At 37.9% G+C, this 13,448-nt stretch overlaps 1 protein-coding gene across 1 annotated transcript in view; it reads right to left on the reverse strand.

Annotated features, from left to right (window-relative positions):
- Window positions 1-5,222: 5,222 nt before the first annotated feature.
- Window positions 5,223-13,448, reverse strand: part of PLXDC2 (plexin domain containing 2) — a 351,096-nt gene continuing 342,870 nt past the window's right edge. Inside the window, exon 14 of the mRNA XM_080917571.1 lies at window positions 5,223-8,469. Coding sequence (XP_080773697.1) covers window positions 8,353-8,469 — 117 coding nt within the window. The 3' untranslated portion in view covers window positions 5,223-8,352. The remainder of the gene's footprint in view (window positions 8,470-13,448) is intronic.

Raw genomic sequence — 13,448 nt, forward strand, 5'->3', positions numbered from 1 at the left:
CCCAGATGCCTCAACTATGGAAAATGTAAGACTTGTTTTGACCAGTCAATGAAGTACTCTCTCAGTGCTTAGCCAGGGTCTCCAGTATTTGGGTTATACCATACATAGGACATCTGAGTTTGTTTCTCTAAAGTAGATTTTAATGTTTCATTCCAAAGGAAGCTCTGATTTCTTTTAGTATTCATTTCAGAGGAGCCTAGTGGAAGTAGCCAGGGTTTATTTCCCCTGCTATGCTATAACAATCTGAATGAGGCTTTGTTCAATTATTATTAGATGTTTACATAATTGTCATTGTGGCATCTAGACAATAATGCTGGAGTTCAGGTCCTGAGTATTAACTGTTTCACAGATAAATCTTAGGGATTATAGATGAAATAGATTGTTCTTCTTGATTCCTCAGGAAAAAATATTTTATGTTACTTTTGTTGCTTTTGTGTAGTTGGCTGGCTCATCATCACAGAAATTGAAGAGTATGTTCATCGCTTTTAAATCAAAGGAAATAACTGGAAAAGCAACTACCTGATTATTAGTAACTGAAGTCCCCAGGGAAAGGGACTGAGTAGTATTAGGCTTGATACTGGCACAGAGATGTGAGGGGTGACTGAGGTTTAGGCTAATGGATGACAGACATCCTGTACTTCGAGTCTATCGCCAGCTACTGGTGTCATTTCCAGAATCTGCATCTGTCTGAATGACCTAAATATGAGCTGACCTCATTGGATATTTACTTGAACACTTCTCTGAAGGGTTGAACATTCTGCCTAATCTTACATATGGTTTTTTATTGATATCCCTGGGACTCATGTTTTCTTACTACTACCTACATAGCCAATGTACCAAACTTGTAGACTGCTTTCCAGTAATGTTTGAGTTGATTGGCACCGAAGGCTTACAGTTGCATGATAAGTGATAACTTGATTAAGACACGCATATTTTATAATGCATAGGAAAAGAGAGATTGCTGCTAAAAATCCATACTCCCCCAGGAGAGATAGTATCATTGAGATATTTTAGCTGAAATATAAAATGAATACATACATTAATATCTGCCAGACAATATTTTTCATTTTTTAAATAATGGAATAAAATTCCATTCATAGAATTTTTGAATAACCATCATGTTAACAAAGCCTAGAAATTAGACAAAAATGAATGTCAGGTTATGATTTGCATTTCCTAGCCTTTTATAATGGATATAAAGTAATAAAGCCTTTTGGTCTTGACAATGTGCTATTAGGTTTTAGCAGATACTCATTGGGCATTTACTGCTTCAGAATAAACAAAATAATTGAGAAGTTGATGTGAAGCTGTTCTACAAAATTCTTAAGAGGAATTTGATCCAGCATCTCAGGTTTCTTTGCAATACTTATTGTAATAGCAGTAGGCACTGAATGCTGTCAAAGTTATGTCTGGAAACCATTAGGCAGATACAGTAGAATTTGAGTTGAATTTAGTGGATGAGCTGATCCAGAACCTAGAAAAGAACCACCACACAGTTTGACAGGAACACGAGAGTATAAAACTATAAAGACCTATCCAGTTTTCCAAGTTTTGAGATTTCTGATTTCATGCTCTCCAGTGAGAATATTCTCCAGGGGTCTTTGTCAATATTCAAGACCTACAGACCTTTGTCCTTAAGTTTTCTATTGTGCATATTAATTAATATGAACTGAATAATTCTGAATGCTACCTAGCTCCATTGTTCCTCAAGATAAGGTAAAGGAAAACCAGATATTCCAATTTTTATTCCTTGTTTGTTTGGAATATTTGTAAAGGACTATCTTCATGTAGTTTCTAAACTGATGCAAAATGACCACAAGTACAAACTAACTATATTGACAGTTATCCACAAAAAGCTACTGACCTTCAGGGACACTGATATAAGGCACATGAAAGTCATACACACAGGTGTGACATACTTAAGCATCTCAAGTTTGAAGTATAGAACACTCAGTGCCTTGGAGCAGTATTATTTTTATGGAATTATATAAAACCCTTCCTATCAGCACTATTGCTTTAAGCATATAGTTGATTAGGTGACAGGAGAGAGTATTCTTATGGTCCTGATAGAAAAACTTCAGGTATTAAAAATAGAAACGCCATCCAGTCATACTCAAAATTAAATGCAAGCAGATTCATCTTCTGTGCACATTTTGAAGCTCCAATTTGTAGATAAGAGAAATGATCCAAGTCTGAGATACTCAAACTGCATGACTTCAGGGTCATGGTTCTGTACTGGGTACAGATTTTTGCCTCAGCGATTATGGATACAAGGTGGCATTGCATGACAACCTGATGACTGGTGATCCATCAGCCAAATTTCAAGTTTCTAAAGATAGCCTAGCTCCAAGTCTCCTCTTAATTAGATCCTCATAATAATTGTTAGTGCAAGAGACAGGTAGTGGATAAAGGTTATGTTGGGCTGTGGTTGAACTGTGTGCTACCTTTTTAGCTTGAAGTTTTTCATTTAAAACTTTGCTATGAACAAAGACTAATGTATAGTAAAGATTAAATAATAAAAGAAATGGAGCTTTATTTAAATCCTTTCCCCAACCTTTGTCCTCAACTCAGAATTGTAAGCCTCCTGCACCTGCTGCCCATGGCTTGAGTTGCAGTGTCAACCACTGTTCTGGGGCCTGACTACTGATAAAAATCTACTTACCAGGTGATACAGGGGATGCTTTGGCCATCCACTTCCCATTTTGCACCCTGGTAAGACTAATGAAATCTATGGATACCTTTTGTTTGGAGTGCTTTGTATGGTGCTGAGTAATCAATAAATTCAAGAAAGTGGCCAAATAGCATGGGGATTAGAAGGTAGACACCCACTTTTCAAACATTCAGCAGAGACTTACAGACTTCACAGGTCAACAGTGCAGAGCTGAGGAAATGAAGTCTGTCTTTTGACAGAACAACTGCAGTGAATCTGAAGGGGAAAGAGTTTTTAGATACAATTGTGTTTCTGGTTCTAAAACCAAAGATCTTCACCATTTAAAAAATGGCAGCAGAATCTAGGTAACGGAAGAGAAACTCTACTCTAGATTTGCCCAGTATACATTTAAGTGAATGGACAATTCTTCCTAGACCTTTGAGCCTTTTTTTTTTCTCATCCATAAAATTAACAGTTTATTTGAAATAGAGCAAATAGTTCTTTGAATTAAAAATTGATGCAGTAATGCTTTTCTTATTTGCAAAGTTGTGTTTGATAAGCTTACTGTATTATAATGTTATATTTATCCTCTAAACTATTTATTTAGACTTGTTAATATTTAAATTATGTATGTATATATGTCTCTCTGTTTGTGTGTGTGTGTGTGTGTGTGTGTGTGTGTGTGTGTGTGTGTGAGAGAGAGAGAGAGAGAGAGAGAGAGAGACAGAGAGAGAGACAGAGAGAGAGAGAGAGTGCAGGTGCTCATGGAGAACAGAAAACAATGGGAGTTCCCCTAGAGCTTGGGTCACAGATGATTTTGAACACTGGAGACCAAACTCTGACCTTCTGAGAAACAATAGCAAGTATTCTTAGCCACTAAGCCACTCCTCCAGACTCCTGAGCCGTTTACACATGCGCACGCACGCGCGCACGCGCGCGCGCGCACACACACACACACACACACAAAATCATATAATTTTTTTCTTGGACCATAGGATCTGCAAAGTAACTTAAGATAGGAAAATTAATGATGTGGTTCAATGGAAGAGCGAGTAAAAGCATGAATCAATGTACTCTGTAAAATGTAAAGTGCTTTATAAAAACACAATGATATGAGTATATCATAGGTAACACCCCGATCTCACAATATTTTTCCATAAGATTTTCTTGGAACACAAGTTCCTGAATAGTTTCCATGAACAAGTAAAAACTGTGATTATCTAAGTGGCAGAAGTTTTTCATTAAACAGTATTAGTTTTCAAATACAATTGAGTAGAAATAAAACAAGGGCAGAAAACCATTCAAATGACAAAGATAGACAGCACTGCTAACCCAATGACCAGAGCTGAGGAGGTGAGAGAGGGGACACATAAGGACCCCACCACAGATGGGATTTGAAATAGAACAGCATCCTTAAGACAGTAACAGCATAGAAGACTATAATTGTTTCAAAGCTTCATACTATAGTATAGTGTATACAAGTCAACCTTACAGCAGGTAAAATTAATTTTTTCATGGATTATGACTTCCAGATGCTTGGTTGTCTTAGTTACTTACAGAGGAATGTAAGTCATAGCAATCAAAAAAAGAAAAAAAACAATTGAGAAGCTTAAATTCAAAACCCACTTTTGATACCAGTGAGAATTACTGTATCTATCTAAGTCTTGGTTTTCACATCAGTAGAAAGAACAGGTTGTATGGAAAGTCTTCCCACACTGTGTATTATCTGGACACAAACATACTTTAAGGTAATTTTATTTCTTTACAAAGTCTGTTGTTTGTAAAATTTACATCAAAAGCAAGTTTTCCCCATATTTATATAGTAATGTCATAGTTCCTTACTTTTTTAATAGAAATAAAATAAATCTGAGATGCTTGCAGTGTCGTTTATGTTGCTTCAAAAGAGCCTCTGCTAAGATGCTGAAATTCCTGAGCAGAACAGACAAGAGGCACACAGGGACTCCTCATAAGAAAGAGTCCAGGCAAATGGAGAGACACAGAAGATTTGGCAAATAAGAGAAAGAGGCATGAAAAAGAAACATGGACAAGATGAAACTCAAGCAGTTTTCCTATGTGCTTTGACATTGCCTTGATTGTCTTCAGTTGCCTTTTGAATTGATGGATTATTCTTTCCTTGTGTTCACTTTGGTGGTTATCCTACAGATGTGCTTTATAGATCACTTTGCTGTAAGGTTTCAAAGGTCTTTACATCTGTACTAATTGGGTTGTAAAATAATCTTGCAAAAAGACAGGAAAATACATTTAATTTTTTTCTAATGAGAAAATTGAGACTCTTAGAAATTGAAGTTGGTTTTTCCAAGGAAACACTATGAAGACACACAAAGCCATGACAACTGGTATTCTCACCATTCCTTTATGAGGCTACTCTTGAATTATAAGAAATAGCTATCAAATATCTGTCCTTCCTCCCTCCCTCCCTCCCTCCCTCCCTTCCTTCCTTCCTTCCTTCCTTCCTTCCTTCCTTCCTTCCTTCCTTCCCTCCTTACTTTCTTTTCCCCTCCTTCCTTCTTTCCTTTCTTTTCTCCTTTCTTCCTTTTTTCTTCCTTTATTCTTTTTTAAAATTCTTTCCTTCCATCCTTTCTTCCATCTTTTCTTCCTTCCTTTCTTCCTTCCTTCCTCCTTCCCTTCCTCTCATTATTTCTTTCAAAAGCAAATAGTTCAGTTGAAACATTATAGTATGTTACATTAAAACTTTCTGCAATGATAGAAGTGTTGTGTGTAGCCTACAGTGGTAACCTTGATCCATGTGTGGCTAAAAGTCATTCAAAATGTGACCAAACAACTGACTGTAAATTGTATTTAATTTCAAGACCACTACCCATAACAGACAGCACTGCTCTAGATCATATGTTTGAGAGTTTGCTAAATACCTTAAAAACCTTGCCATAAAACATTTGTGCTCTGTTGTCCTTTGCCTTTAACTACTCTCTTTCTATTTGTTAATATCCCATGAAATTTAACCATTCACAAACATGCCAATGAGTGGCCTGTAATGTTTTATTTGTCAATTGGTAACTTTGATCAATTATTACTCTTCTTACAAATAATTAAGGTTAACATCCATAAGTTCTTTTGTAAAACCATTCCTCTGATAACATCTTTGGCTAGCTATATCACCTTGTTCCTCTCACAAAAACACCATTGCCAGTCTTTCTTTATTCTTACAGAATGCTGACTAAGGTGCATGTGTCTACCCTTTGCAATGCATAATTCAGATGAAGTCCATGCCACTGGACTCCATTTTGAAGTTTTCTGAAACTCTTTATGCCCTTTGTCTGAAGGAAACAGGCATCAAGAACAAACCGGAGGCACAAACAGAACTAAAATTTCCTAACATGAGATTTTCGAATCTTTCCTCCTATTTCTTGTAGACTCAGGGAAAGCAGAACTTCTGATTCTCTCTCAATTATTTTTGGACATTTCCACATAATATAGCATAATTTTGCTTCTGTTTTTTCTTCTGTTACTTGGTGCTTTGGTACACTGAATAATTTAGAGGGTCTTGTGGATTCATTTAACAGAACTATCAATGATTTTATGTCTAAACTAGAAGATGGGCTTTGAACGATATAAGGTTAACATTACTGCTTGAAGGAGTTATGCCAGGATTTAAATATAAATATAAAAAGGATGTCTAGGCAGAAGCCAATCTATTGTTACTGGAAGCCATGGTTATTGCCAAGCTCGTGAAAGCACACCTATCTTGCCTTAAAAGGAAGTCATCCATGTGTATCCTATGTGTCTGTTGAATACCTGTTGCACCAATTACATTGGCAAGTCATCTGGTTATTGCTTTCTCATCAATACCGACAAGAATAAACTGAGATACTGTAAACAGCTTGAGCATAGCTGGGGCACAGATTCTCATCACATCATGCAACCAGGTTGCTCTTCTATTGTTCTTTTCTGACATTTTAAACTAAGGTTAGGGAGAAGCTCCAATTGGCAAATACTTCAAGTATTTGCAAGGGTAAAGTGTAAAGCAAAAAATGTATGTGACAGAAAAGAAGCCTTGCTGATGGCGGATGATAAATTGACACTTAGCTGTCCAGTGTAAACTGTCAGTGAGGTGCTAGTGGTAAGGACCTTTGCTTTGTGAAACCTGAATCTGCAAATATTGAACGTTGTATATTGTGAGAACCAGGATTTTCCTTAGCAGAGAATGTGAAAGTTTTACAGGGTGAGTCATTTGTAGAATTGTATGCCACAGTTCCTGAACTCATGTTTAGGGATATGGTTTATATTAACTTCTTTCCTCCTTGACTGGTACCCTTCCTTTCCTTATTTATGGGAATTTCCAAAAAAACTTGATTGCAAACAGAGTACAAATGAACACTCTATTCAAGGGACATTTACAGCTGCTTCTCTGAATCAAGGAGGGAGAGGTTGGTACAGGGGATGCAGGAGGCGGCAAAATGACACATGCTGCAGCTAAATGAACCACTTCTGGAAGTAACATAAAAATATTGAGGCTTATCTTACAGTGGTGTGGAGCGGACCAGTGATGCATCTTGCATTTGCTTTGTCTCGATGACAAAATACACTCTATAGAGCCACAAGAGCCTGCCTTGTGTTAGTTATAAACAAAAATAGATTTATATATATATATTTATGTAACTACTATGTGCTTTAAAGAAAATTACTGTGTGATTCAGCAGGGTTATTTCATTCTTTTTTCCTTTCACCAGGGATATAATGACTCAAATGGCTCCTTTGACAAGGATAGACAGTGAAATGGGTTTTTCATACAAACATGGTGAACCTTTAAAAAAATCCCGTAAGATATTTGTCTCAAAAAACTGGTCTCATGAATCTTCATCTTATTTCTGTCTGTTTCACGAGCCAAGAGCAAATGAGGCTTCATAGGACTCCAGGTGGGAGAGGAAGCACCTTAGAAAGCACATCTCCTTTACTTCTGCAGTGAGAGAATGGAAAACCTCACTGGCTACTCCCTCCTCTCTAGTCCTTAGCTTACAGTTTGGAAATTGCATTACAGCTCAAAGGAAGGTTATTCATTACCAAGGAAGAGGCAGGCATAGTTTGAACTTCTAAACAGATGGAAGTTTTATCCTGAAAAGTAACAAACTCATCTGAACAATGGCATCTAGAGCAAAACATAAAATCCTTTAGCCGATAGTCTGCGTGGAGAAGATAGAAAAGCCTTCATTCGTGTTTGGTTTTGTTTGCTCTTGTGTGAGCTACTGTTCCCTGTGATCTTGAAAATTCCCTGCTCTTTCCAGTGAAAGTGGGCAGGCTTTGGAACATGATTTTCTTTGAGACGTCAGAGAAGAACATGGGAACCAAAGGTGTAGATCCCTTGTGAACTAAAGCTTTATTTATTATCATATTTTTTTTTCTTTGATCCCTTTGCAACCCTGCACCTTAACCAAAAGCATCGTCATTTCGGCACACTCCTAGCAAGTCCACATGAGATGTTCCTTGTGGATGTCATTCCGCTAGGGAGTTCTTTATTCAGTGTGCATTGTGTCTTGTACACGTCTGAGTTTTCCTTTCAATGTTCCTGGGCTGGGCTTGTCCTGAAATCTCGTCGCCCTTTTGTCTACAGCAGTTTAGGGCTCCTTTATGTGTGGTGGGTGTGTGTCTGTTTGTCTTAAACGCATAAGCAAAGTTTTAGTCTTAACACCTGTAAGCCAGTACTGGTGCTGTTCTGTCCTAAAATTTTAGCACTGCTCTGATACAATAAAACCTTCTTTCTCTCCAACTGGTTCAACTTCTGCATAGGCAGGATGTCCCGATCCTCTTCGGAACTTCATTGCTGGCCATCTGCTAGGGCGTCTCTAAAACAGGAAAATAACAGAAAAAAGTGAGCATCTCGGTGAGCACTTATCAATAGATACATATTTACCATGCCCTCTTGGTAGAATGCTTGCCATACTCAGAGTCTCAAAGTTTCAATTCCCAGCCTCACGTACATCAAGCATAGGTGGCACATTACTGTAATCTTAGCTTCAGGGAGGTGAAGGGAGGAGAATCTGAAGTTCAAGCCCATCCAGTTACACATAGGTTGGAATACTTTCTTACTATTCTAGGTTGACTTTTTAATGCATCACACTAAGCAATATACTACAAACACACCACTGGAATTGAAGTATCACCCTCAGTAATGTCCCTGAGCCTTGAGTCTCTATTTTGGTTCTACTGATGCCTACAGATAATAGTCAGTTGGCTACACCTACTCCCAGACAATTTTAAGTTTCTGAAAGGCAAGGATGAATGAGAGCGTTAAAATAATTTATGTCTGAAAAGTGCCACATACAATATGATAAACTACGATTTTAATATTTATTTACTTATTTCTGAATATATGTATGTGCCTACATGAGTGTAGGTGCACCACATAAATACAGGTGACCACAGAGGCCACAGAAGCCCATCTGATGCCCCGAAAGCAGAGTTATAGGAGGGTGTGAGTTATCTGATACCTGTTTTGGGAATCAAACCTGCTTTGGGTTTGTTTTTGTTTTGTTTTGTTTGTGGTGATAAGAATCTTCTATGTAGCTCAGGCTGGCCTGGAACTTGTGGAATGGCTCTCTGTGTCTTCTAAGTGCTGGGACTAAAGGTGCAAACTTCCATATATATCCATGATGTGTGAATCTCTTTTCTACAGGTCCATACCAATATCATTTCTGTTATCATTAATTCATTTAAAAAGCACGGTCGTAAAATTCTCTAACCATTCCTATGAGTTGGCTTCAATTAGCTGTTAGGTTTCCTAACAGATAAGATAGCAGAAATACCACTCAGACTTGAGGAATCATTTATTAAACTCAACACATCTATTTATAATTTTATGTACAAACATTAAAGGTGTCAGATCTTAAAAATGGGGCCCATCACCAAAGGTTCTGAGCAAACTTAAGCCTATCAAGATAATATTGAATGGTAGACACTAATTCTAAGACACAGGCTATTTATATTGACAAGAGGAAACTTTCTCTCCAGCACTGTCTTTCAAATAAACCCACTGTGATTTTGAAATAGATGTGCTGAAATGAATTATTAAGCTACAGGCAGAGAAGACACTAAAATGCATTTCATAGCCACAGTGACATTAGAAGTGATTACTCCATTTATCAAAGTGCCTGCAATTTTGGCGTAAATAAGGCAATAAATATTGAGGGAAGCTTATTCCTATGTAAGGATTTTTAATGCAAAAGAGGTTAAATATCAGTGTTCACATAGCGACACTTGGTATCTTGCTCTTGCTAGATTTGCTAATGACATGCCAACATCAGTGATTAATGGCTGTGAGGGGAGTATTTCACATCAACCAGGAATGAGTATTAGTTTTATGTTCTGGAAAAACGCCAGTTGAAGTAATTATATTCTGATTATTAATAATATTACACACTGCCACCATAACACCATGTGGTCAGAAAGCCTGACATTTATTAGCTGATTAAAGCTCATGAGGTAAGTGACACTGGATGTTCCTTGCTGCTCCCAAGAAGACATTAAAACAGCTGCAGGGGGCAGCACCTGGGCCTGGAGATCACCTTTGACCTGTACATACGAAGTCTCTCTCTGCACGTGGGTACCGTAACTCCTGGCTACTACACATTTTAGGGAAAAGACCATAAGCCTTGTGCCTTACTCTTTATAGTTCTTCACAGCATTGGTACTGGGCCTCTCCAAAGTCATGACTCCCTTACACAAACAGCATTGTTAATTCTTTTTTCATTTTTTTTTTTTTTTTTTTTTTTTTTTTTGTAAAGGGAAAAAGAGCGTAATGGCCCCTGGGTCCAGCTGGCAAGGGTTGCCCCACAAAATAATTCCTGTACCTCAAGATGTACAGGAGACAGACCTACTGAGGATGGAGCTCATGAAAGCTGCTTACTAGTAGTACACTCTCCTAAGTATGGTTTTATGCTTTATATTCATTTGCGTTTTCGACAAACTAGCAAAACTGGGAAAAAGCAGCTGAAATTAACATGAAATCTACCTCCTTACAAAGTCATTTTGCCCATGGTTGAAAGTACTTCTTAAAATTCAATAGTTTAAACATACCTCAGCCAACATTTCTAGAAATGATTTTATTTTCACCTTAATATTTTCTCCATTTATCTATCTATCTATCCATCTATCTATCTATCTATCTATCTATCTATCTATCTATCTATCTATCCATTTATTCATCCACTCACTTTACATTCTGATCACAGAAGCCAAAACTAGTCCCTGCCTCACACAGAACATCTTGCTTGCTCCTTCCCTTTCTGCCCCTTGGGTACCAACCCATACTAGCACATCAAGTTATGCACAACTAGGCATATCCTCACCAACTGAAGCCAGACAAGGTAGCCCAGTTTAAGGAACAGAATCCACAGGCAGGCAACAGAGTCAGGGACAGTACTGCTCCTGTTGTTTGGGGACCCACATGAAGATCAACCTGCATATCTGCTACATGTCAGATAATCTTTTAGAGAGTTATTAATTTGATTTTATTTTCTAGTGCCTGGGAATGAATCTGGGGCTGTGCATGTGCTAGGCTACTGTGCTCTTTCAAGGATCCTCCCCAGAGGCTGTGCATATCTGGACCAGTGTGCTTACTCAGGGATCCTCTCTAGCTTAATTTTTGAACATTTAAAAACATATCCTTAAAGAATACTTCCCTTGATTTATCACTCACATCAGACAGGAAGTCAGAAAGACTTAATGATGATCTGGAATCTCTTGAGCTTTCATGTCACATATGATTTACTTATCCAGTTGCTTTTCACCCTTTTACATTTCATTAGTAAGGATGAATAAAATGATACAGTACAAACTTCTTCAAGAATATAGGATCTTTACTCTTGCTTTCTTGAATTACTTAAAGTCTGGGTAAAGATAATAACAGCAATAATAATACCTCTGTATTGTGATTACTGAGTTATTGTTCCCCCTGCCTTGGTTTATTATAAAAATCTTCAATATATAGGGAAATTACATTAATTAGTCTTCACTGGAGTTGTTTTTCTGTACCTGTTTACAACTGAACCATATCTGTTTAGAGGCAGATAACAGTTACCTATGACGATTTTAAGTTTTTGATCTCATAAAAAAGTCCTTAGTGTTAGTGCTGCAGTGTGAAACATCTGCCTAGTGGGCTGAGGAAAGCACAGATGGAAAAGGCTTGAAATCTGGACATTGATTTGGTCCCCAGTAAACTCACATGTCTGATGAGAGAAAATTAGCCATATAGGAAAGAGATCCTTTATACTTCTTCTTTGAAACCCAGACATTGAATAATCAATTGTCTTAAGAATGGCCAATTCAAAGTGTTATGGAAGCTGGAAGATACTACAGGGTCACTTGCTGGTAAAGCAAAATGCATGTTGAGGATATAATGCCCTTAGACACCATGGGGTACAATGTGTGGGTGACCTTTCATTTCATTTCTAAGAATTTATGTGATTGACTACATTCAGAAAAAAATGATCACAGTGATTTGTGGGCACTGGTGTCAGTCAGGTAGGCAGAATTCTCCTTAATTACTCCTTCAGTACTATTAATTGAACAATCTTCCAAACCTGTCTCAATGGTCCATGGCAAGATAATTAGTTGAAGTATCCACAAACAGACCTGTGGGGTACTCTCAGCTAGTGGTGTGCACAAAACAGTGCCTAGAGACCTCTCAGGTGCATAGAGGACACAGACAGGGCTCTCTGGGCTTAAAAAGCCCTGGGAAGGAAATACTCAGCACTTATGTTAAAGAAAAGAGTGTGAAAGTCATGGCCCTGCAAGAAGACGTCTGCATGCACAGCAGTCCTTGATAGGCAGAAAGTGGAGGTCTTGCTATTACATATTGCTTTCGTCTGTGAGCACAGGAAGTGGAAAGCAGTTGGAGTCACTCCCAAACACAAGGCTTAGGTAAAGGAAGTGGGGCCTTTGTTATGGTTCCTCATCTGGAAAATGAAAGGAACTGAAGAACAGAAAGTTTTCTACTTACTCTTCTCTTAAAAATCTTTCAATATTTTTAATTAATTAATAGACCCTACATCCTGATTAGAGTTTCCCCTCATTCCTTTTTTCCAGTCCTCCCCACCCCTTACCTCTCCCTATCTACTCCTCTTGCTTCTCTCTGTAGAAAAGAGATCTCCCATGAATATCAACTGGTCTTAACATATAAAGTTGCAGTAAGACTGGGGCTTCTTTTATTGAAGTTAGGAAAGGCAGTCCAGTAAGGGAAAAGGATACCAAAGCAGGCAATTGGGTCAGAGATAGCCCCTGATCTGACATCAGGAGTCCCACATGAAGACCAGGCTGCAAAACAGATGTAATTAATGAATTACATATGTGCAGCGCGTCTATGTCAGTCCAATAAAACCTTCTACCTACTGTTTGTTCTGCCTACAAGATGTGCAGGAGTAAAGATGGAGGAGAAGTCGAGGGAATGTTGAACCAATGACTGGTCCTGCTTGAGATCCATGCCATGATAGGGAGCCTACCCCTGACACTATAAATAATATTCTGCTATACTTACAGACAGGAGTGTAGCATAACTGTCATCAGAGAGGCCTCATCTAGCAACTGATAGAAACAGATGCTGTATATTCTCTTAAAAATCTTTTAACATCATAGGGTCTTTTCAGTAGTACAACCTCACCTGGTGCTTACTTGTCTCTGAGGAGCCAACAGCGGATTTTATTTTTCTTTCTTTTTTAAATTAAAAAATATTTTATGATTTCTTTCTTTAAGCATGTTTGCAAGCTTTGTATTGAAGTCTTCATGCCTCATTATGAGCCTATTAAACTCAAAGGAGCCCATTTGCAGG

This window comes from Micromys minutus (genome assembly GCF_963924665.1).
Source record: "Micromys minutus genome assembly, chromosome: 6".
Lineage (NCBI taxonomy): Eukaryota > Metazoa > Chordata > Mammalia > Rodentia > Muridae > Micromys > Micromys minutus.